Here is a 27520-nt window from a genome sequence, read left to right as displayed (position 1 = left end):
TATTCCAACAGTCTCCTACTTGGATAAGTCTAGTAACTATATGCACAAGTACAATTCGATTTGCAATCGTAGCTCTCAAAGACGCTGTCAAACTCTGATCTAATCAATCTTGTCTTTTATATAAGGGATCGTACAGTCCTCTGTTAGATATCATGCTGACAATTCTATGGAATGATTAGTCAAGCATTTAGGTTTCTCGATCTCCGATTTATTCGACATAGAACTTAATCGAACACATCAATTCAGTTCTGACCGGGCCCGGCATATAAGTCAAATCAAATCATCGAGCGGCCGAGATATCGCTTTTACCTTCTTAGGATAAAAGTAAGAGATAAACTTCGACTTATATGCATTTACTTATTCATTAATCAACTATACACAACAATGCGTTTTATAACATCGAGTTACTGATGCGTTTTCGCATTATCAATGTACAATCAATTAACAAATAACAAACCATATATCTAGATTTTAAGACTATATGATATTATCGGCTTGCGATCACCCTTTTATATATCATATTCCATAAGGTGATTCCAGCAAGCGCGGGTTTGTTCCAATGCTCAAAACCAGCTCATAAGCACTCATGAACGTCGTAGCAATCTTTTGCCATGTCTAATACCATTTAGACAATCTACGTACCAATTAATGACAATCTTCTTTCATATCTACTTCCAACATATGAACGATTGTGGACAATTTGAATAATTCGATTATTCTTAATAAATTTAATTATTCTGGAAGTCAAAACATGCAAAATGAAACAATAGTTAAACAATTAACGTAAGACAGTAACATTACTCATAAATAAAACTCTTTTATTTCATCATCAAATGTTAATTACATTTATCTATTACACGTTTCTACTGCTATCTAATCTATGCTAATATCATCCTTCAGCTCAATACTCCTAGCATGCTGCAAGTGCTTAACCCTACACAGTCCCTTCGTAAGCGGATCTGCTGGGTAATCTTCTGATGATATCCTCTTCACTATGAGATGTCCTTCTTCTACACGCTGTCTAATGAAGTGATATTTTCTGTCGATATGTCTAGATCTACCATGATCCCTTGGTTCCTTGGTCAAGGCAACCGCTCCTTCATTATCACAGAAAATCTCCACGGGCTCCTTTATGGCAGTTACAACTCCAAGATCACCGATGAAGTTCTTCAGCCATATTGCCTCCTTCGACGCTTCGCTCGCTGCAATGTACTCTAATTCGCATGTTGAATCAGCTACAGTTTCCTGCTTGGAACTTTTCCAAGTCACTGCTCCTCCATTCAGGGTAAAGACCCAGCCCGACTGCGAACAGTAGCTGTCCCTGTCGGTCTGAAAGCTGGCATCACTATTGATGGGTTTTGGTCATAAGACATCCTATGTGCTCATACAAACCCTAATGCTTGGATCTAGGTTTCTCTATTGTACATGCAAGTTATCCAAGACTATAAACCCTAATTCTAGTATTCAAGTAATCATATTAACATCAGAATAGGTTTAAGATGTTACCTTGATTGTTATGTAGCAATAACAATCCCAAATCTCCTTGTATTGACTTTAGAAAGCTTAGAGTCACAATTGTCACTCCTCTAATGGTTCACAAACACCATAAGCAATAGGATGAAGAGGAGAGAGGATCGAGGCTGCCCAAAACGTGTTCTAACCCTAGAACAAGTCGTAGCCACGTTTTTGGTCCAAAAGGGATCTATATATAGTGAGGCTATTAGGGTTATCTAACAAGGAAACCCTAATTTGGAAGCTTAAGCCCTAAGCAACCCATGGACTCCTTTAATTAAGGCCTTGGATGATTTCCTTATGGTTTTCCCCGTAGAATTCGTCCACTCCTTAATTTAAGACAATCCATAGCCCAAATTTCAATTATCTTATAATTACAATTCTAGTCCCTTAAGTTTAATTAATCTCTTTTAGTCACAAAACTAATTACTAATTAATTATTGACTAATATTAATTAAACAATATGATTTCTCCTTTAATATATTATTCTCATAATATATTAATAAATCATATTTAATCCTTTCTCTCTATAATTCATCCTATCAAGTTGCTTTGGTGAAGGCAACCCAAAAGGACCATGCACCATCGGGTCAGGTACATACCAAAATAGTTATGGACTTAGACACTAATCCAACAGTCTCCCAGTTGGACAAGTCTAATAACTATTATGCATATGACTTCAGATCCTGATCTGCAATCGTAGCTTTCCAAAGCCGCTATCAACTCTGATCTTATCAAATACGCGTGTCCTTAGATAAGGGATCATATATTCCTCCATTCTAGATATCGTATGAGACACGATTTCCAATCATTCTCTTTGTACTATTTCTCGATTCCCGATTTATGACGACTGACTAATTGAACAAATCAAATTAGCCCTAGCCCGGCCGAGAATTTATGTTTTTCATCACTAAATCATCGAAGGGGCCCAAAGATATCGCTTTTATCCTACTCTGGATAAAAGGAACGGATAAACTTTGATACAATGCTCGCTTGCACTCACGCACCGAATTATACACAACAATATGTTTTAAAACACCAACTTACTAGTGCGTTTACATATAATCAATGTGCAACCGATTCGCAAGATACAACTCACACATCTCGGTTTCAAGAATATAAGATGTTATCGTCTCACCAATCACTCGTGATACAATTCATAGAGTGATCCAAGTGAGCGTGGGTTTAATCCAATGCTCAAATCATATTCATAAGCACTCATGAACGTTGGAGCAAACATTTGCTTATGTCTAATACTCTTTAGACATTCCACACACCAATTCATGACAGTCTTCATTCATACCTACTTCCAACATATGAACGATTGTGGCCCGTTCGGATAATTTGACTGTTCTCAACCAATTAAATTATTCAGGAAGTCAAAACATGCAAAGTGAAACACAAGAATAATACTAATCCCATATGGCCTCAAACCTTTGAGCATAAATAAAACACCTTTTATTTATCACCATATCGATTACTCATTATTTGTTGTTTTGGGTAATCAACTTGTTACTCGAATTATTACTACACTTGTCCCATGCTCCTAGCATGCACACAATGTTTACCTATGGTTCTTACTTTGTGAAATATATCAAATTGAACACATTTCCAATCATACTCATTTCACAACTCCGAATCCTATTTACAAGTGAAAGAATATCTAATTCTTGCCACTTATGGAATATGTTAGATTCTAACATTTTATGTAACAATCCTTTTGTAATGTCACTGCACTAAAGTCACAATAACTATTGACAATGAAATTACAAAGTCCTCTATCGGAGATTGCTACAATACAATTCCTTAGATATGATGTCTCTCACTCAAAGCACATTCCTTTGAACAACCTTTTGCATAAAAGTTTCTAATCTAGACATAGATTTTCAATATTCAATTCCCTATATGGACACGTTTCCATATTTTCCATATGACATCTCATTCTTAATAGAATCTTATCTATTCATAATAATGTCGATATGGTCCATCTAATATGGAAACATTTCCATATTTTCCAATACTATACTTCCAACTACTCACAAGCGACCAATCCTCGGCGAACTTTGGATTGTCCTTTGATAGTTTTTTAATTATTTAGTCAAAACCGATTCTTGTCCCTTTTCCCTCTAAATGCACTAGATATTTGGAAAATTTTAGAATGGTCAAATATTATAGCATTTGCAATCAATCCTATACCCGACGCGTATGGGACACGATGCATAAAGATTTGATACTTCATCAATCTTCTGCCATAATATTTTATTTGCTATGCCGTAATCATAATCGAAATTTTAAGAACACACTATATACCTTTGACTAAATTTATTAACATTCCACAACCTAAGCTTTTAGATTTGAAATGAAGCATAATATTCTCTCCCTTAATTATAGCAAAACAACTATTCCATCCTTACAACTTTGTAAAGAATGACTCTTGTTTTTTTATAATTAATATTGCCAACTTGCAATACTTTCCTTAATAATCATACAATCATAACATTTATGCTCCCACTATCATGATGATAATTATAAAAATAACACTTATGCTCCCACTAGCTTTGACATGTATTCGGAAACAGCTTAACTTTCAGAAAAACAATGCTTATTGAATTTCTTAAGTTCATGTTTCTAATACTTACTGCTTTGATAATCTTTTATCTAGGCTTCTTGAACTTATACACCTTTGCCTTAGATATTTCATATGTGTGTCTAAACAATTGCCAAACCTCACAATTCAAATTATGGAAAGGGATACCGTAACCATAATCGAATTCGAGAATGCAATTTTACAATCACTATCTTCTTAAAATCTTTCTTAGTGAAAGTATTTCCTCACAATCATTTTCATGAAGGAGGAAATCTTATGACACTTAGATTTAAACGGTGTATTTGTTCCTATCCATTTGAATTTGTCAAAACCAAAGTCTACAACAAATTCAAACTCATATGGATCGAACTTTCTTAATCTCGATTTCTTGCCTTATGGTAGCACAGCTGCCCACCATGTTTTCCAAGTAGTTAAGCAGCTCACCCTTTCCTATCAATGTACCTTTCATTGATTAAGGTGCCTTGCCTTTTATGCGTTCAAATGAGAACTCATAGAACTCACATGCATAATTAACTCAATTGGAATGGCACAGAAACAAAATAGTGTCAACACAATAGGTTGTAAACCTCAACTTGTGTGCTAGTGATGATCGATAAGGTTTATTTTGATTTGTTCTTGAAACCTTTGAAGACCATTAAGACTCCCAATGACTCCTTGACATACAAGATTCTCTTGTCAATAAAAATTTCATGACAAACAAATATTCAAGAGTTAGTGTAGTTTTTATCAAAACACTTCATAAATTGGTCCTAGTTGGTCTTTGTCCTATCCAAGACATCACAACTTTCCACATTTGATGAATTTTATAAACCTTCTTAATTCTTGTCACTCAATATCATAATCTTAACTCTAAGACTTGTTTTGGAACGAAGTATGATTTACTTCTTGATTTAACCATTTCTTCAATTCTTGAATCCTCTTCTTAGACATGCAATTGTACTAAGACTCTCTTAGAGGATCAATTGAGATATGGTTCTTAATCATTAAGACCTATCATAAAGCATAAAAGGTACTCTCCCTTCTTCTTAGAATGGAGAAACTTTTATCTTTCTGCCTACTTGATTCTTCTTATTCGTTTTGCTATTGATTTAAACCTTTTTTAATCAATTTAGAATTACACTTAATCTTATAAGTATAATCATATTTACCAAACCTTTATTAAATCATGACGAATATCTTTGTTACTCTTATGGTGGATTTGATCAACACGCAACTTTGTGTATTCGATCTCCTAGTCCTTCACTTGACACTTTGTCAATGAATTAGTCTAAATTCCAAATATGAAATTTCTCATTCATCATGCAACCAAGTTGCATGATTCCAAGTTTCTGTCCAATTGAAACTTGGGCGATGAGAAACTTTCCTTATTCAGTAAATTTCCGACATTTTCACAAATAACATAATTAAGAATCAAATCCATTATTGCTAATAATAGAAACATTGTAACATCAATTTTTTCATACACGCCATTGCAAGGATAAATAAATAATATAAAATCAAAATTTATTTTATTGCGGAAAAATTTGTCCTTTACAATGCAATTCATTGAAAAACTATGCTAATACATCTTTCTTAGCAATCTAATTTTAACTCTAAGTAGTAGCTCGAGAATCTAATCTTCGAGAAATGCGATCGAAATCCATTCCTTCACGGTTAGATTCTGCTCACTTCTTCCCTTAAGCTTCCTTTCTTTTCTTCGATCCTACAAAACATCAATTCTAATCTTATCACATTATGTATTAAGAATCTAGAATAGAAGCTTAAAAGAGTTAGTTAATTGATTTTACCTATATTAGAGCCATACGTTTCGACTCTCCCATCTCTTAGATCTATTAGGTAAATGGGGCAGCTTCGTCTCCAATGCCCTTTCTCTTGGCAATAAAAGCAAATTGACTCTTTTGGAACATGACATGAACTACTTCAGACATTGCCTTTCTCTTATGATCAAACTTTTCGATCATAGCATGTCTTTCGTTGCCATTGTCTATATCCATAGAGGTCTTGAAGGCAGATTCACCAATCAACTTTGCTTTTCTATTGCGCCAAACCATTGCTGATTTAGCAGCAATAAGCATATAGGTGAGATCTATAAGGGTGACGTCGTGGTTCATCATATAGTACTCTCTTACGAACTCACTATATGAGTTAGGAAGTCACTGAAGAACCCAATCAACAACCATTTCCTTACAGACAACGGATCCCAACATTCTTAACCTATCAATGTGTGACTTCATCCCTAGGACGTGTGCACACACCGGCTTTCCTTCTTTTGTTTACTTGCCAAAAGGGCTTGAGTGATCTTGAACTTTTCAAGCCTTTGAACTTGTGGGTTAGGGAGAATAATTGGAGGAGGTGGAAGAAGTGAAGCATGATTTTTTTTGTTCCTCAATCGAATCGTGGAATATCATCTTCATGTGGAAAGCTTGTTCCACGGGATTTGGTAAGACCATAGTTGTCAAACTTTGACATCTACAAAACAGGAGAAAACGAATTCAAGTTAGTTGATTGATTAAGTCCTTAGTAAATCACCCAAATGAGATACTAAGGCTAAGAGCCAAGACAATATTCTACAACTCGGGAGAGGGATGCCGTAACCCAAATTGCAGAACATTTAAAGGTAAGTGAATGACGATTCACTAATTTCCACCATGAAAAACGAAAAAGAAATTTAAGTTTTAAATCCATGAAAACACCTAGATCCTATGAGATTCATTGAATCATTCCAATGGCATGTTTAAATCTCGATATGCCCCTCTTGTTTGTGACTGGGATGCCGAGGATCACAAAGCGGGTGTGAATAACCATGCCAACTACATGGTGCCCCCACATGTTACAGTCACCTATTCGATGTGCCAGTAAACCACACACGCTCCACCGAACTATGACAAACATTGAGTCACCCTTTGCTACCATTGCTTAGAACCATTTAGTGTGCCGGTAAACCACACACGCTCCACTAACGTCTTCGCAAGGGTACAAAGTGTAATTTCATGGAATTGCATCACTTCACTTTGCCTAAGTAACTAAGATTGAGAATTTGAAAAACATTTAGTTACTTTAGTAATTCATTATACTTATAATGGAAGGTTTCGTCCTATCCTACCCGTTCGGCTAATGACCCTCCACTAGTCAAGAGTGCGGTGGGTAAGAGTGGATACCCATTCAATCGCCATTTTATAGACAATTTCCTTAAACACCCCTTATAGACCAGCTTCGTGAATGAGGCCTACTAACGGTAAGACTGACTTTTACTCATACATATATAATGTTAGACTTTTAATGTTATATATATAGTATAGGGTATATTTTACACTTTTAAAATAATAGGTGGTCAAATTTAATGATTATACTTTTAATTCAATTAAATTGCAAACCAAAACTTTATGGATTTATTAAACCTCTTTTAATTATACACCTTAATTAATTAATAAAACCATAAGGGTGTGATTTGAACTTTTTCAAAACAATACTAGGGTTTTAGAATTTAACATTCCTAATTAAACTTTTAATCAACTTTTAAATTCCAAAACTTGAGGGCAAGTTTTGAAACATTTCAAAACATTAGGGTTTAGAATTTAAATATACATCAAAATTAAACTATTAATCAAAATTTAAATTCCAAAACTTGAGGGCAAGTTTTGAAACCTTTTCAAAACATTAGGGTTTCAACTATTTAAATTTCAAAACAACAAAAATTTTGGGTTCAAATTTAAACTATAAAACCTAAGGGGGGGAAATATGAAACATTTCATAACACAAGGTTCAAATAACAAATACACTGTGGTACTCGCCGAGTTCATCAGCCAGTGAGCCCAAAAATCGATTTTGCAACTTGAATAAACACACAAGGCATCAATACAATAGAAACCAATCAAGGCTCTGATACCACTGATGGGTTTTGGTCATAAGACATCCTATGTGCTCATACAAACCCTAATGCTTGGATCTAGGTTTCTCTATTATACATGCAAGTTATCCAAGACTATAAACCCTAATTCTAGTATTCAAGTAATCATATTACCATGAGAATAGGTTTAAGATGTTACCTTGATTGTTATGTAGCAATAACAATCCCAAATCTCCTTGTATTGACTTTAGAAAGCTTAGAGTCACAATTGTCACTCCTCTAATGGTTCACAAACACCATAAGCAAGAGGATGAAGAGGAGAGAGGATGGAGGCTACCCAAAACGTGTTCTAACCCTAGAACAAGTCTTAACCACGTTTTTGGTCCAAAAGGGATCCATATATAGTGAGGCTATTAGGGTTATCTAACAAGGAAACCCTAATTTGGATGCTTAAGCCCTAAGCAACCCATGGACTCCTTTAATTAAGGCCTTGGACAATTTCCTTATGGGTTTCCCCATAGAATTCATCCACACCATAATTTAAGACAATCCATAGCCCAAATTTCAATTATCTTATAATTACAATTCCAGTCCCTTAAGTTTAATTAATCTCTTTTAGTTACAAAACTAATTACTAATTAATTATTGACTAATATTAATTAAATAATATGATTTCTCCTTTAATATATTATTCTAATAATATATTAATAAATCATATTTAATCCTTTCTCTCTATAATTCATCCTATTAAGTTGCTTTCGTGAAGGCAACCCAAAAGGACCATGCACCATCGGGTCAAGTACATACCAAAATAGTTATGGACTTAGACACTAATCCAACAACTATACCCTCGCACCTTCAAGTCATCACTCCCTCTGAGGACAAAGAACCATTCCTTCGTCCTCCAAAGGTACTTAAGGATATTCTTCACCGCAATCCAATGGGCTCTGCCAGGATTCCCTTGATATCTGCTAACCATTCTCAAAGCAAAGGCTACATCAGGGCGAGTACAAGTCATAGTGTACATGATTAAGCCAACTGCGGAAGCGTATGGTACTCAACTCATTTCTGCTATTTCTGCTTCGGTACTCGGACTTTGAGTCTTACTCAACTTGGCATTACTTTGTATCGGTAATTCTCCCTTCTTCGAGTTTTCCATACTAAAACATTTTAGTACCTTCTCTAAGTAAGTGTTTTGACTAAGTCCTATTAGTCTCTTACTTCTTTCTCTCACTATCCTTATTCCCAAAATGTAAGAAGCCTCTTCGAGGTCCTTCATAGCGAAGCACTTCCCGAGCCAGGACTTAACCTCCTGCAAAGTCGGGATGTCGTTTCCTATGAGTAATATGTCATCGACATATAGAACGAGGAAGCTTACTATACTCCCACTGGCTTTGACATATACACAAGATTCATCTTCGCTTCGTACAAATCCAAACTCTTTGACTTTCTCATCGAAGCAAAGATTCCATCTGCGAGATGCTTGCTTAAGTCCATAAATGGACTTCTCAAGCTTACACACTCTATTCGGATGCTTCGGATCCACAAACCCCTCTGGCTGAGCCATGTAAACATCCTCAGCCAACTTCCCATTAAGGAAAGCGGTCTTGACATCCATTTGCCAAATCTCATAATCATGAAATGCGGCAATCGCTAGCATCACTCTAATAGATTTTATCTTCGCAACTGGTGAGAAGGTCTCATCATAGTCAACTCCGGGAGTTTGAGTGAAGCCCTTCGCCATATGTGTGTACGTTTCCATCCGCGTCGGTCTTCTTCTTGAAGGTCCATTTGCACCCAACGGTCTTACGTCCGGGCACATTATCAACCAAATTCCAAACTTGGTTATCATACATGGATTGGATCTCGCTATCCATTGCCTCTTTCCATTTTGCAGACTCCGGGCCTGCCATGACTTCCTTATAGCTATTAGGTTCATTAAGATTTATCAGTGTACCATCACTAATATACGTGTCCCCTTCAGTAGTAATATGAAAACCATAAAACTAGGGTTGAGCTCTAACTCTTTCAGAATGTCTAAGAGGTAAGGATTCGTCAATCGGTTCAACCGGAGTTTCCTCCTCGGGTTGAGTGCCAGCGGTAGAGGTTCCTTCATCTATCGATTCTTGAATCTCTTCAAGCTCGATTTGCCTCCCACTGTCTCTTTGGCTTATGAGTTCTCGCTCTCGGAAAACTCCTCTCCACGCAACAAAGACAACATTGTCCTTCGGTCTATAGAAGAGATATCCAAAGAATTTCTATGGTTAGCCGATGAAAATACATCGCTCACTACGAGGTTCAAGCTTGTCGTGAGTATCTCATCTTACGAAAGCCTCGCAACCCCAAACCTTGATATGTGCCAACGAGGGAGCTTTCCATGTCCGCATCTCGTGATGTGTTTTGGCAACCTTCTTAGTAGGGACTCGGTTAAGGATATGGGTGGCAGTCTCTAAGGCATACCCCCAAAAATAGATTGATAGTGAAGCATGACTCATCATAGAACGAACCATATCTAATAAGGTTCGATTATGCCTTTCTGCCACACCATTCAACTGCGGTGTCCTAGGAGGCGTCTATTGTGAAACTATTCCGCACTCCTTGAGATAATCGTGGAATTCAAGACTTAGGTACTCTCCTCCTCGATTGGATCGAAGCATCTTGATTTTCCTGCCGAATTGATTCTCCACTTCATTCTTGAACTCTTTGAACTTTTCTAAAGTTTCTGACTTTTGCTTGATTAAATAGATATATCCATATCTACTATAGTCATCGGTAAAAGTCACGTAGAAGCGGTTCCCATCCTTCGTGGTTGATCTAAACGGTCCACATACATCGGTATGTATTAGGTCCAATAGACCCTCACCCCTTTCACATGTACTTGTGAAGGGTGACTTGGTCATCTTTCCAAGTAAACAAGACTCGCATGTGTCATATTCCCTAAGGTCGAATGACTCCAACACTCCATCCTTTTTGAGTTGGGCTATGCGTTTCATGTTGACATGTCCAAGACGACAATGCCACAAGGATGCTCTTTCCATACTATTGGAAGAATCTATGTTCAAAACATTATTTCCTAAGTTATCAACAATCATAACAGTTTCATAAATTCAATTACATGGTATAGCTTCAAAATAAAAGACACCATTTAGATAAGCCAAAATAGAACCATTCTCATTATTAAAAGAAAATCTAAAACCTTGTCTAAATAAACCATGAAATGAAATGATGTTTCTAGCCATTTCTGGCGAATAGCAACAATTGTTCAAATCTAAACTTAAACCGTTCCTATGCACTAAAGAATACACTCCAATCTTGGTCACAGGCGACAATCTTCTATTCCCCATGATTAGATTTATTCTTCCAGCCTCCACATCCCTATTTCTTCTTAGTCCCTGCACATTAGAACAAATGCGGTAACCACAACCGGTATCAAGAACCCAATAAATAGCATGAGATGAATCGTTAGATTTGATTGTGTATATACCTGCGAAAGATGGCTTGATCTTTCCTTCCTTGAAGGCTTGCAGGTACTCTGGGCAGCTTCTCTTCCAATGTCCTATCTTGTGGTAGTGGTGGCACTCTGCCTCCTTTGGGTTAGGGCAGGGCTTAGCAGGATCAACTTTGGTCCCACTAGAAGAGGCACCATCTCGGGCTTTAACCTTACGATAGTTCTTACATGAAGCCTTCCTCCTCTTTCCATTTCCTTGTCCAATAGCCAAGACATGAGCAGCGGGTGGATTGGGAGTTGGTGCAACAGACTTGTCCTTGAAGTTGCTCTCAGCGACCCTCAAGAGACCTTGGAGTTTTCTTAGGGTGACCTCTTATTTGTTCATGTGGTAGGTCATCCTAAATTGATTATAGCTTGGAGGCAAAGAGTGAAGCACCATGTCGATCGCCAAGTCTTCCCCAAAGTCAACATTCAACTTGCGAAGATCGTCGACATACCTTTGCATCTTTTGCAGGTGCACGGTAAGAGACTCTCTATTACCCATCTTAGTGGAAATCATGTTAGTGAAAATCTCATAACGCTCTTGTCTCGCGTTTTGGTGGTATCTCTCCAATAGGTCTTGGTGCATCTCATACGGGTACATGTCCTCATAGGACTTTTGGAATTCGGAGTTCATAGTGGCTATCATGATGCAATGCACCTTCGTTGCATCGCGCTCATGAGTTTCAAAAGCGGTCATTTCAGCCGGAGTAGCGATTTCAGGGTTAATTTTCTCGAGCTTCTCATCAAGGACATACTCCTTATCCTCATAGCGAGCAATGGTACGAATGTATCTTATCCATTCGCGAAAGTTCGTCCCATCGAAAGTGACCTTTTGACAAAGGCTCATCAATGTGAAAGAACTAGCAGCAGCGTTGTTTGCGTTCGACATCTACAAATAGAAAGGACAAAGATAGATTAGAATATGAATCCCTAATTATCACCCAATAAGAAAAATTAGGGCTAGGATCCAACAACAATATTTACATATTAGAAAAGGGATGTCGTAATCTAACATGCAAACAATTTGAAGGTAAGTGAATGACGATTCACTAATTCTCCACCATGAAAACCTAACTTTAAGTTTCTAAATGAATTTGAGAATTCCTAGGTTTAGATGAGATTCATTGAAACATTTCAATGGCATGTTTAAATCTCGATATCCCCCTCTTGTTTGTGACTGGGATACCGAGGATCACAAAGCGGGTGTGAATTACCATGCAAATTCACATGGTGCCTTCATTGTAACGATCACCTATTCGATGTGTCGGTAAACCACACACGCTCCATCGAACTATGATAAACAATGAATCACCCTTTTCCACCTTTGCTTAGAACCAATTAGTGTGCCGGTAAACCACACACGCTCCACTAACTTCTTAGCAATGGTGCAAAGTGTAATTTCATGGTATTGCATCAATTCACTTTTCCTAAAGTAACTAAGATTGGGAAATTTTTAAAGACATGTAGTTACTTTGTATTTCATATTATACTTTTAATGAGAGGATGAGGTTTCCCTATCCTACCCGTTCGGCTAACGACCCTGCACCGATCAAGCAAGCAGTGGGTGTGAGTGTACACCCATTAAGCGCCATTTTATAGGCCGCAATCTTATACCCACCTTATAGATCGGCTTCGTGAATGAGGCCTACTAACGGTAAGACTAGCATTTTAGTTATACATACATATATATATATATATATATATATATATATATATATATATATATATATATATATATATATATATATATATATTAATCTTGTAATATTATATTAGTATAGGGTTGTATTTTAACCTTTGAAAAATCTAGGGTTTGAAATTTAAATTTTCTAAATTAAAACTTTTAATCACAAAACATAAATCTCAAAACTTGAGGACAAGTTTTAAACATTTAAAAAGTGGAGGATCAAATAACAAATAATTTTAATTAACAATTAATTCCATAATTATCCATGTTTGATTTATTCAAGATTTCTTGCAAGATAATTACCAATTTAATCAAAAAAATTAATTAATTATCGTATAAGGAAATTAAATATTTTATTAGTTGATAAATATCTTTAATTAGATCAAGATTATAGTCATATATATCAAAAAATTGGATTAGGGTTGATCTAATATGATAAAGGCAAGTTTCCATAAGATAAATACCAAAAAATCCCCAATCTGGCCCTTCCTGACGCTCGGACTCGCCGAGTACCCATTCTGGACTCGTCGAGTCAGGCCAACTCGCCGAGTCCATGACTCAGAAACACAAAAATCGAATTTTGCAAATAAGATTCAAACAAACAAGCAACAATTTAATAGAAACCAATCTAGGCTCTGATACCACTGATGGGTTTTAGCCATAAGAACTTTCCTATGTACGCATGCAAAACCCTAATGCTTGGATCTAGGCTTTCTAATTAAACATGCTTTGAATCCAAGACTTCTAATGACTAATTAGGTATAAGAACAATACAAAATCAGATCTAGAAGTTTACCTTTGAATCTCTTGTTTGATCTTGTTGTCTTGGAGCTCAAGAGTCACAATTGTCACTCCTCTAATGACTTACAAACACCAACTAGCAAAGAGGATGATTTGAGAGAGAGGTTGGGAAGAAATCGGCCAGGGGTTCTTTTCCTTTGAAGAGATGCCGATTTCCCTTGCTCAAGGGGTCTATTTATACTTGTAGACTCCTAGGGTTTCACCTTTAAACCCTAGCTGGATAATCTTTCCTTAAAGCAATCCAAATCCTTACCTTAGATAAGCTTTAGACGATTTTGAGCTATCCTAAACCCTAGAATCCGTCCAACCCTTATCCTTTAAGGATTTACAGTCTAAAGTGTAACTATCAAACAATTGACAGTTTATACCCTCTTATTTAATTAATCTCTTTAAGTCACCAAATTAATACTAATTAATCTATGACTTATATTAATCAAATAACAATACTATTATTCATTATATTATTCTCATAATATATAAATAATATTTATTCTCTCATAATAAATCATCCTATCAAGTTGCTATGGTGAAGGCAACCCAAAAGGACCATGCACAATCGGGTCAAATACTTGCCTAATATAGTTGCAGCCTTAGACACTATTCCAACAACTTGGCATTCGTAATCGATGCTAAGAAGAAACAGAAAGAGGTGCAAAATATACCGGTCGTATGTGATTATCCGGAAATCTTTCCTGAAGATCTTCCCGGATTACCACCTGATAGACAACTGGAGTTTCGTATAGACTTGTTACCAGGAACAACACCGATAGCAAAGACACCTTACCGACTAGCACTAACGGAGATGAAGGAGCTTATGATGCAACTCCAGGAGCTTTTGGACAACGGTTTCATTCGACCTAGTTCATCACCCTGGGGAGCTCCGGTGTTATTCGTGAAGAAGAAGGACGGAAGCATGAGGATGTGCATAGACTACCGAGACCTGAATAAGGCAACAGTGAAGAACAAGTATCCATTGCCGAGGATTGATGACCTATTCAATCAGCTGCAAGGTTCGAGCTACTTCTCAAAGATCGATCTTAGGTCAGGATATCATCAGCTGAAGGTAAGAGAGCAGGATATTGAGAAGACTACATTCAGAACTAAATATGGACACTACGAGTTCTTGGTTATGTCATTCGGACTAACCAATACTCCCGCAACATTCATGGATTTGATGAACAGGGTTTGTAAACCATTCCTTGATAAATCTGTGATAGTGTTCATCGACGACATTCTGATCTACTCAAAAAGACAGGAGGAGCATGGCAAGCATCTACGGGAAGTGTTGGAAGTGTTAAAGAAGGAGAAGCTTTACGCTAAGTTCTCCAAATGCGACTTTTGGATACGAGAAATCTAGTTCTTGGGTCACATGGTTAACCAAGGAGGGATAATGGTTGACCCCACAAAGATCGAGGCTGTGATAAAGTGGGAGCATCCAAAAAGTCCCACGGAGGTTCGGAGCTTTCTAGGATTAGCCGGATATTACCGACGATTTATATAAGCCTTTTCTTCGATAGCTGCTCCATTAACAGCTTTGACCCATAAAGGAGCTACGTATACATGGAGTGAGAAACACGAAGAGGCATTCGAGAAACTAAAGAAGAAGTTATGTGAAGCACCAATACTTTCTTTACCCGATAGAGTTGAAGACTTCGCGGTATACAGTGACGCATCTGGAGTCAGGTTGGGTTGTGTTCTGACCCAAAGAGAAAATGTGATAGCATACGCATCTCGACAATTGAAAGAACATGAAAAGAACTACCCCACTCATGATCTGGAGTTGGCAGCGGTAGTATTTGCCTTAAAAATATGGAGGCATTACCTCTATGGCACGAAGTGCAAGCTTTTCACTGATCATAAGAGTCTCCAGTATCTCTTTAATCAGAAAGAATTGAACATGAGGCAACGACGTTGGCTAGAGTTACTCAAGGACTACGACTATGAGATACTTTACCACCTTGGTAAAGCAAATGTTGTTGCTGATGCTCTCAGTCGGAAAGTCAACCTTGAAAGGGAGAGACCAAGAGCGTTAAGAATCGAAGTCGTCTCGACAATTGTGGAAAGTATCAGGAAAGCCCAAGAAGAAGCTTTAGGGAAGAATGACCGAAAGGAAGAACGTTTGGGCAAAACGTTAGTATTCGGTACAAAAAGTCGAGGACTGAAGGTATTCCAAGATCGGATTTTGGTACCTAACACGGGAGGAATAAGAGATTTTCTGATGGAAGAAGCACACAAGACCATGTACTCGATTCATCCCGGTAGCACTAAAATGTATAGGGACCGAAAACCCTACTACTAGTGGCCGACGATGAAGCTCGATGTTGCGAAGTACATGGCCGAATGTGTAACATGTGCAAGAGTTAAGGCACAACATCAGAAACCGTATGGGAGTTTAGAACCTTTACCTGTACCCATGGGTAAATGGGAAGACATCACCATGGATTTTGTGACTAAACTACCCAGGACAAAGAACGGACACGACATGATTTGGGTGGTCGTGGATCGTTTCACCAAGAGTGCACACTTCATAGTAGCCAACGAGAAGTGGTCTATGGATAAGCTCGCAAATGCTTACGTGAAGGAAATTGCTAGACTTCACGGTGTTCCTCTTACGATTGTATCAGATCGTGATAGTCGTTTCACGTCAAGGTTTTGGAGGAGTCTACAAGAGGATTTGGGTACAAAGTTGTGTTTGAGTACTGCTTACCATCCGCAAACTGATGGCCAGAGCGAAAGAACGATTCAAACACTGGAAGATATGCTGAGAGCATGTACCCTCGAGTTCCACGGGAACTGGGACGAGCACTTAACTCTGGTAGAATTTTCGTACAACAACAGTTTCCACTCGAGCATCAAGATGGAACCTTATCAAGCCTTGTATGGATATAAGTGTCATACGCCGTCTTGTTGGCTTGAAGCTGGATAAAAGCAGTTTATGGGCTCCGAGATAGTCCATGAGACTGCTGAGAAACTAAAGGTGATTAGGGAAAGGATGTTAGCAGCTCAGGATCGTCAGAAGAGCTATGCTGACAAGAAAAGACGACCGATCCTTCGAAGTTGGGGATTCGGTTTTGCTAAAAGTCTCACTGTGGAAGGGACTTATAAGATTCAGGAAATGAGGAAAGCTAAGTCCAAGGTTTATTGGACCGTTCAAAGTTCTTCAGAAGATTGGGAACCAAGCTTACAAGCTGGAATTGCCCGAAGAACTCGATGGTATTCATAACACCTTCCATGTGTGTTATTTGAGGAAATTCACGGAAGATGTTCCCAACATAATTCCAATCTCATAGTTAAGGATGGATGAGAATAAAAGGCTGATCGAAGAGCCTGAGGCAATTATTGACCGTAAGACTAAGAAGTTACGACGCAAGATGGTCGACTTAGTGCTACTTCGATGGAAACATTCGAATGGGCCGAATCTCACTTGGGAAACAGAGGATGACATGATGAGTCGCTATCCACATCTGTTTGCTGATGCATGATTCCGGGACGGAATCATCCTAAGGGAGAGAGAATTGTAACGCCCGGTTTTCAGGGCTAAGCATTTTTGACGATGTAATAGTCTAGGTCAACTATTGTAACTTTTTTTTAATAAAGATGAAATATTTGAGTATTATGTGAATTATGGGAATTTTTATGCTTATTATGTATTTATAAATATTTAATAAATAAAAGATAAAAATAAGCGTCAAAATTAAAGTGTGAGATAAGTTCGATATCTCTACATAAAGTTGTAGTGGTTGAAACAAGGATTCCGAGGATATAATGAACGCCAAAATCCGAGTTATAACGAGGAAGTTATAACCCGCCGAAGTTTTACGGCAAAACCGGCACGACACCGAGAGACGTAAATAGTGAATTTACAATGGAGGACTTTTTATCCTTAGTGATCTAAACTAAAGTTGTAGTATATGTTAAAAACATCCATAAAAAGAACACCCAAATCCGACTTCGTTTGAGGAAGTTATGATTTTTCTAAGATTCGGCTTAGCAGTGCACGACCGAAAACTCGAATTTTAGTTCGAGAGGTTTTTGACTTACGCGACCTAAATTAGAGTTGAAGATCTCATTAATAGGATCTCAACGGTAAAAAGACAGAAGAAAACAGAGTCCGTATGTAGAAGTTATGAATTTTACGAGGACTTTTAACAGTATAATTTCCTTGTACTATTAAATTTAAGATCAGTCGAGAATTAGCCGACAGAGTAAAAATGAAAGCTGTAGATATTATTTTTACCTACGCGTGGATATAAAGAACGTCAAAAACGGAGGTCGTATGTGAAAGTTACGGATTTTAGAAGTCGGAAGTGTGCTGTGCGAAAATGGGTGATGTGGCACAATCTTGGCCATTGCTTTCTCCCCAAGTCTTGCCACTAGATGGTGACATGTGGCACCAAGTTTAGCCAATTTTCACCCTATAAATAGAACCTCTCCCACCCTCATTTTCTTCACACCTTTCTCATACTTTCTTCTCTTTACTCCCTCTCTAGAACCTCTCTCTAGCCCCGAAACCCCCCCCCCCCCCCCCCCCGAAAAGCCTAGGGAACCTCCCTAGCACGAGGCGGAAGCCACGGAGTGCTCGAAGGCACCGAGAAGAAGAGCTTTTCGGCTCGGGAACGCTGCTCCAAGCAAAGCCCGGTTTTCTATAAAACCCGTTGTAAGTGAGTTACGCCTATGCTATTTTTAATATATTGTTTATTTAATTATAGTAACGTTATTAGGAACTTATAATAAGTACTTGGGCTATTATTATGGGCTATATAAGTAATGTTTGATGCTTATATAATAGTAATAATAGCTAGACTATTAATTAGTCTCGGCGAATAATAGACTAAACTCTAGTGGTAATAATACTAGGTTTCGTCGAAGGAAATTATTTTTAAGAAGCGAAGCGCTGTCTGAGTTCGGATTCACCACCTTTTCAAGTGAGTGCATAGTTACTTTCAGCTTACACATAGATATGAAGTATTTTATATAAATTACGTGCTATGTGTGCATACTACCTGAATACTTGCTATCTATGCTGGATGAACATTTTTATACATGTTTTCAATGATTCAAACTGTATATTTATTTTATATCTACGAAAATGTTGGGATAAAACATGGATAGATATATTAGTTGTTGTGTGATAAAATGAAATAATGAGAGGCCTCGTTATAGATGTTATTGATGATCCAGTCATCTAGCGGAGTATAGATGACAACCATAGACTATTCTAGACAGTCCAGTGGAACACTAGCAGGCTTGCAACCTGTAGGTGTTTATTTAAACTGTGTGCTCACAAGATGTACTCCATCCCCCACATGGTTGTCTTAAGGACATTTATTGCTGAGGAATCCCCTTAGCAGAAGTCTCTGTCCCGATGAGAATCCTTAGGATAGCTCCCTTATGATAGATGCTTAGGGACGTAATGTGAGGATAACAGGAACGGGTAATCGGTTTATTGTTGGTTGAGGAAATTAATAAGCTTATTTATTGTGGTTTAAAAACCCTATGTGCTCACCAGGCTCCCAAGCCTGAGCCACTCAGTTTCTTGTATTACAGGAAGTGGCGCATGAGCATAGATGTGATGTCTTGGGATGAGAGATTAATGGATTTTAGGCCTGTAAATACGGAATAATGTAGTGAGTCCTATGTTGTATTGTTTATGCTTATGATCTGTATCGAACATGACATCCCGAGTTTTTTAATGAAATACATTTCTACGAAAATGCTTTTGATAAATCTCTATCATATTTTGTTTTGGGACAAATTCCGCAACAATTTTATTTAAAATGTTACTCTGATTTTTAAACAAAGCATAAACAAAATCGGTCTTTTCTGGCCGAGATTTTGGGGATGTCACAAAGATGAATAGAACCAATTCTTTCAAGAGAGTGAAGCAACGTTAACTTCTACAAGTAGCAGTGCAAATGAGGTGGCAGGACCCCTTTCTCATGTAACTAAAGGAGAAATAGAAGAAGTTAATGACAATGACATTGAAAGAGAAGAGGATGAAGAAGTTGATGATAACTTGGATGATTCACCCGAAGATGATATTGAAGATGAAGACAACATATATGATGATAATTCTGATGATGAGTGAGTACTAAAAATGTAGAATGAAACAATGTATTTGGAACTATATATTTCCTAATGGACCTTATTACTTTTTAGCTAAAATGTAGAATGAAACAATGTACTTTCTTTTGTTTGTGTATTATAACATGTTACTTTCTCTTACTTTTATAATTTTCTATTATAATACATACTTGTTCTAACCGATACTTTATTAATTCTTGATTTTAAGAATTATTTTTGACTAATGGCACCACGAGGAGCTCGTGGTGGTAGTCGCAGTGTTAGTCACATTGGTGGTTGTGATGCTGGAGATAAAAATGCATCTCAATCTTGGAACAAGTACCAAGTAACCCATAAAAAAGGAAGTTCATTGAAGTCGAGTCTGAAAATGAGTACTAATTTTAATTTTACAATTGTTTATGAAAATGAATTTACTTGTTAATGATAATACTAATGCTATTTTTTAATTATCTATTTTTTTCAAGATTTACGAATCAGATTTCAGTGATCAGAGACATCACATGTATACTGAAGACAATGTTTGACAGCCCATGGACCTCATGGAAGAAGGTTGACAAAGAACATCGTGATGCAATATGGGAACACTTCAAGGTTTGTACTTAGTAGTTTTATGATTTATCAAAGTAAAAATTGGTGTTAAATGAAAAAGATAATTATTTGCATGATCTACATGCAGGGTTTGTATGTCTGTCCCGAAGAGACTAATGTTCTTGCTCGCAAGGTATGGGAAGACTGTATGAAGAAATGATTTCCTAACGTAATGCGAAGGGCACGTGAAGAATCTTTAAAACTTGCCCAATCTTCAAATGTGAATGTCTCACTAGAAGGTGATTTAAATTTGCTAATGGACTATCGCCCAAATTGGATAAAAATGGGGTATTGGGAAAAATGATCAATGAAGTGTGAACCACATCCAAATGGAAACGTTTATCGCAAACAGGGAAAAATAACATCAATAAATTAGAAGATGGATCTGTTTCCAAACATAATTGGGGTTCTATATTTATTCGTCAACATAAGAAAAGAATGGTAAGATATTTGCATCTCACCTTAGTTTCCACTTAGACTATTGATTTTTTGTTTTGTTTTATAATGTATTACTAATGGATTTTGTAGCAAGCAACACTTAAACACCCTACTATAGGAGTTGAACTTTATGCAAGGTTACACACTAAACAGTGTACTCAAGAGTACATTACACCAAAGGCAGCTAAAGTTTGGGTATTTTCAATTCTTTTTTAGGAAACAAAACTTCCTACTACTCGTGTTAATGACTTGGTTAAAGCAACAAATTGACAAAAAACAGATCTTTCATAAGTAGTAATCACCTTATAAAAGAAAAGAAACAAATTTTTATCTTTAAATGTTTGATCCTCTGCCTAGTTGTTATTAAGTGTTTTGTAAGTAGTAATCAAATTTATGCAAGGTTTGAGTATTAATTAATAGGAGGCTTATGAAGTATTTCATTCCATCCCTTGATTATGATTTTAATGGAATGGAATGAACCATTCCATTCCTTCTTTCATGTTTCTGTTTTTTCATGTTTCTGTTTTTTCATGTTTTTTTGCTATAACAGGAGGCTTCTGAAAGTGATATGGTGGCTAAGTTTGGTGATGATACTAGTTGCCACCCCCTCTTGGATAATGAAACATGGTGTGATATTTCTGGAGGAGTCAAGAAAGGAAGAATATATGGATTCGGATCTTTGTCTGATCTAGTGAGCTTTTTGGAAGGAACATCTAGTACAATAACATCCCAAGAGGTTCGATTAATTTTGTACTTTATAAAAATTTCCTATCATAACATTGTACTTACAAATTTTCATATCATGGCATTGTACTTACAAAGTTTCCTATCATGACATTGTACTTACATAGTTTTCTATCATGACATTGTGCTTACAAAGTTTCCTATCATGGCATTGTACTTACAAAGTTTCCTATATTGGCGTTATACTTACAAAGTTTCCTATCATAGCATTGTACTAACAAAGTTTCCTATCATAGCATTGTACTTACAAAGTTTCCTATCATGGCATTGTACTTACAAAGTTTCCTATCATAGCATTGTACTTACAAAGTTTCCTATCATGTCATTGTACTTAAGGTTGTCTATGAACGTGTACGAAACGAGATGCATGGGGAAATGGATGCTAAAGCTGTAGAAATAGAAGTTAGACATCAACAAATGCATGAGGAAATGGATGCGAAAGTTGCATCAATAGATGTCAAACAACAACAAATTGATGCAAAATATGAAGCAATGGAGAAGATGTATGCAGCCTTGCAAAATATGATGGGAAATTGAAAATTAAAGGTAATATGATGTTAACCATTAGTATTTGATGTTTTTGAATGACTTGGTAACCTTTTGTATTTGATTGTTTTGAATAATGTTTTATAGGAATGAGAACCGAAGATGATTGGATGAACATGAAATGAAGAGAGTAGCTAAAATGTTATTTTGAAGTTATGTTTTGTGAAAACTCATTTCCCGATGCTTATTTTGAAGGTTAAACTTTTTTCAGTTTGTACCTCTTTTGCATACTTTGGATTACTTGTTAAAATATTCTCAACCGTTGGGAGTTTGATGTTATGAGGACAGTTTTGTTTTTTGATGTTTTTTGAATGATACTTTGGTAAACTTTGATAGTTTTGGTGTTGTAATGTTTGCTTGTATCATTATTTGATGTTTTTTGTATAATAATTTGATGATTGTAATATTTTTTCTTTTAGAATCATAATAAAAAATGATATTACAAGTTCGCGACGTATCAATCATAAAAAAGTAATGCATTAATTTTGCGAGTGATTAGCTACGGTAAAAAAAATCATGTCTAAAGTTTGCGACGGATCAACAACGGAAAAAAATTAACGTATGAATTTTGCGAGGGATATTCTGTCACTAAATTTGTCGCAAGGAAAAACTGATACGTCGCTAAAACCGTCGTTGAGTCATTAGCCACGTTTTAATTACCTATGGAGTGAATTTGTCGCCGATCCATCACAAACAACATTTACTAACGGAATACCGACGGGAACCCATGTTTCTAGTAGTGAAAAAAACAAAAAAAATTAAATATAAGGACCAATACAGAAAAAATATACCAAAAGAAGAAAATAACAGAACGTTGAAAGTGCAAGGATGAAAACCGTCAAAAAACATAAAGGGACCAAAGTTGTCGATTCCTTAAAGTTTTGTGGCCAAACTTTGAATATTAAAAGGTTTTTAAAAAATGTAAAAGTTTTGATTGCAAGAACCGAAAGTGTCAAAATGGTTAAAAAATAAAGGGCAAAGTTGATAAAAAAAATATACAAGTTTTATATATATATATATATATATATATATATATATATATATATATATATATATATATATATATATATATATATATATATATATATATATATATATATATATATATATATATATATATATATATATAATCCGAGAGAGTTGTTATTAATTGTCATCATCATAGATACATGTCTTAAAGGCTACAAACCATAACAACAAAAAATCACACCAAAATAGATAATGAAACTCTTTAATTTGTGTGACATTTCATGGAGAAGTAAAGTTCACATTGACAACGATAACGACAACCATGACAATAACGATGATAATAATAATAATAATAATAATAATAATAATAATAATAATAATAATAATCCCGGAGATTTATTGAACAAATTAATTGTCATCATCATGAGGTGCATGTGTTAAAGCCTACAAACCATAACAACAAAACATCGCACAAAAATAAATTATGAAACTCTTTAATTTGTGTGACATTTCATGGAGAAATAAAATTCACTCACCACCAACAATCCCAACAAACAAATAACTAAATCGTAATATGGATCGGGTATCGATTATATTTTTATATAAAAAATACCCGACATATCCTAAACTTGAATATTCTATCCGATTAACATCCCTAAGAAACTTGAATATTCTATCCGATTAACATCCCTAAGAATAAGATTATATTATTATCCATTATTGATGGCTTTATTGTTCAATTATTAATTTCCGTTATCTATATTAGCATGAAATTACTTCACACAGTAAAGACATAGTAAAACATTCAATCAATTCATGAAGTCAAACATTCTTTCAAACACATGTCATTTTTCATAGGTAGATGCATATACCAAACTCTATACACATAAACACATGAAACATTACAAAATGAAGGGTTCAAACTTAAGCAATCCTAAAGTTTGTTTCCTTCATTTATTTTGATTGTCAAGTGTCTTGAAAAAACTCCGATGACTTCTTCCTCAAGTGCGGTATATTGGAATGGCTAATAAGGGCATAATACGAGGAATGGTTAAACCAAACTTTTCATTCATATCCAGATCACTTGGTGACATTCCATTTGGTAGTTTCCATTCAAAGCAATGTACCATGTTAGCAATCACTAAACCAACTGTCAATAACCCCAAATTCATTCCAGGACATCCTCTTCTTCCTATGCCAAATTGTATAAGCTGACAATCAGCCCCACGAAAATCAATATCTTTGTCAAGAAACCTTTCTGGAAGAAATTCATCCCAATTTTCAGACCAAACCTTTGGGTCACGTCCAAATGCCCAATAATTTATAATAACACGACTCTTCTTTGGTATATTGTAACCATTAATTATGATATCCTCCATAGATTCATGCGGAATCAATAATGGAGAGACGGGATAAAGCCGAAAAGTCTCTTTAACTACCATATGCAAGTAAGTTAGCTTTGTCAAATCTGTTTCTTCAACCTCTTTTTTATCTCCAATCACAGTCTTCAGTTCTTTTTGGAGCTCGTTCATCACTCTTGGGTGTTTGATAAGTGCAGCTAATATCCATTCAATTGAAGTTTTTACAGTGTCACGAGCCCCAGCTACCATTTCAAGTAAAATGGCCTTCATGCTAGACCTATCAATCGTATATGATAGCTCATCATGAGTATTTGAATATTGTTGCTTTAGTGACATCAATATGTCAATGAAATCCATTTCATCAGGCCTTTGAGAAGCGATAAGACTGTTTTCTTCATGCTCATTTATCAACGTCTCGAGCATTTCATCAATGTCTTTTTTTAACAACTTAAATCGTTTAGTTAACCCCTGCAAATTCAGAACATGAAAAATGGATCACGATCTTTGATATCTTTATAACTCAAAGCAACTATGAAAGACCAAACATGTTTAGAATGTATGAAACTCACGATTTTGATGTATTAGCTTCTTAAAATGTTGTTATCCTATATAAAGAAACATACGTTACATTAGTATTTTACTATCGTTTAATCTATAACTCGGACATATTGTCTAAGAATATTACCAAACTCTAAACACATGTTTTTTGTGTATTAAATAAAAATATCTCTATGAACTTTTGGCAATATTGAGGTCATCAAGATTATGAAATTACGAACCTGAAGATCAAACGGAGCTAATATTGGCACATAGTCTGCCAAATTGAAGGCACCTGCTATTTCCATGGTCTCATCAAGTACGCCCTTGAAAAGAGACTTATCATTATTTTTCTGACCAAAAATCATCCTACATGTCATGCCTTCAACCAACGCACCTACAGCCTCATCCAAATCCACCACCTTACGCTCCATTGATGCAACCTTCATCTCCTCCACCATCAACCTAATCTCATCCCTTCTCATCCCTGCAAAAGAATGAACTTTCATAACATTAAGCAGTTCCAAAGTACAAAACTTTCTCACACTACGCCAATATGGTCCATATTCCGTAAGTGTCATTCCTTTGCTTCCATAAGATAGGTACTTTGCAGCTTCTGTATTGGGACGAGATGCAAAAATGGCGTCATGGGTTCCGAGGAAGAGTTTGGCAGCTTCCGGTGAAGAGATTATCACCGATTGGATGGACCCAAGGCGGATGGACATGATCGGACCATACTTTTGGGAGAGCTTGTGGAGGTCGCGATGTGGGAGGTTTCCTAATAAGTGGAGGCTTCCGATGATTGGTAAAGGTATGGGGCCTGGTGGTAGTTTTCTACGGCGGACATGAGTTGACCACCATTGCCAAAACAAGATTCCGGTGAGAACTAGGAGTATTGCAAGTGAAAAAGAATGCATGTTTAAGCTTCTATACAGATTAGCTTTGTGATATAGATATATAAATAGAGAGCTTGGGTTGACGTATAAATCTTTTTTTGGCATCTTATTGTTTGTAATTTTGCATCCGGTGTTTATGCTCCCTTTGACTAAACACGGTTACCGGATTTGCTGAAGTTGTTTTATTAACTTGTTTAAATAAGAAAGTTGTCCTTTGAATCTCCACGTCGTTGCAAATCAACTTCCAAAGTGATTATTTCAGTAACCCATGCATAGTCAATGAGCATGTGTCCTTGTTCTTTCCAATCACTTTTTATAATACTATTACACTGCTATATTATTGTATTATCATATTGATATTATTTTTATATATACTTACTAATTAAAGGAACTGATTTTTATTAATTTTATTTCAATAATGTCTTTATTTATATGATTATATACAATAATGGATTTCTTTTTGTTCCAAAAAGAAATCTAAGTTAAGAGTATTCTCATTGAGTTTATTTTATAATTTATTATTATGTTTTTATTGTTCACATATTATCATAAATCATATAGTTTATTATTATTTTATTATTATCATTCAATTTATATTGAATGGTCATCATCTTTGTCAAATTATTATTTTATTAAGTTTGACATCGAATTAAATATTTCTTTAATGATAAACTTTTTTTCAATAGCATTTTGTGAACTTATATGTCCATCCCTATCTATCTAAAATATTCTATAAAACCTCCTAATTCAGTTATTCATTTATTAAACACATCAATTTTAATACAAAATATTTTAAATTAATATTATTACTAGTGATTAATATATAGTCTCATAAATAAAAACTATGATAAAAACAAATAATTAATTAAAGAAATATAAAATATTAAGAGTTATAATATAATTAAAGGAGAAAGGGTAGGTACTTGTTTAAGCTTCTCTGGTACAGATTATCTTTGTTATACAGATGTATAGATAGCTTAGGTTTATGAACTTTTTGGTTTCTTCTTAGCGTTTTGCTGATTAAAACCTTCTTGGTATCTTCAATCGTAAGCATGTATGTATGTAAATTGTATTACTTGTCGACCTATACTCCCTTCTAAGTTCTACCTACCATAGATACGAGCCAGGTTTTATTCAAGATATTCTATTAGCTTGTGTATGCAAGAAAAGTTGGCATCATATATCACCAGCTATTGCAAAGTCAATGATCACCTTGGTTGTTATATATATATATATATATATATATATATATATATATATATATATATATATATATATATATATATATATATATATATATATATATATATATATATATATAGGGTTAGGTTAAAGTGTTTTTATATTTATTGTGTGTTAAAATGTACCAATAGAAATTTAGTAAAATTATATTATTATTTAATTAAATAATG

At 35.7% G+C, this 27520-nt stretch overlaps 1 protein-coding gene across 1 annotated transcript; it reads right to left on the bottom strand.

Annotated features, from left to right (window-relative positions):
• Positions 1-24108: 24108 nt before the first annotated feature.
• LOC111899245 (cytochrome P450 CYP736A12) lies at positions 24109-26158 on the bottom strand. Its single transcript, XM_023895113.3, has 2 exons — positions 25455-26158; positions 24109-25143 (listed from the first exon to the last, which is right to left on the bottom strand). Exons 1-2 carry the CDS (start codon positions 26127-26129, stop codon positions 24316-24318), a joined length of 1503 nt encoding a protein of 500 aa, XP_023750881.1. The 5' UTR covers positions 26130-26158; the 3' UTR covers positions 24109-24315.
• Between the last annotated feature and the right edge of the window lie 1362 nt (positions 26159-27520).

This window comes from Lactuca sativa, chromosome 8, assembly GCF_002870075.4.
Source record: "Lactuca sativa cultivar Salinas chromosome 8, Lsat_Salinas_v11, whole genome shotgun sequence".
Classification (NCBI taxonomy): Eukaryota; Viridiplantae; Streptophyta; class Magnoliopsida; order Asterales; family Asteraceae; genus Lactuca; species Lactuca sativa.
The sequence above is the reverse complement of the archived record's forward strand: the minus strand, read 5'-3'. Positions and strand labels throughout refer to the sequence as shown.

Bases quoted from the DNA above. Each gene is read 5' to 3' on its own strand.
- LOC111899245 (XM_023895113.3), bottom strand. From the start codon at position 26,129: ATGCATTCTTTTTCACTTGCAATACTCCTAGTTCTCACCGGAATCTTG. The intron at 25,144-25,454 runs GTTCGTAATTTC...CTGAATTTGCAG, and splicing joins TAGCTCCGTTTGATCTTCAG to GGGTTAACTAAACGATTTAA.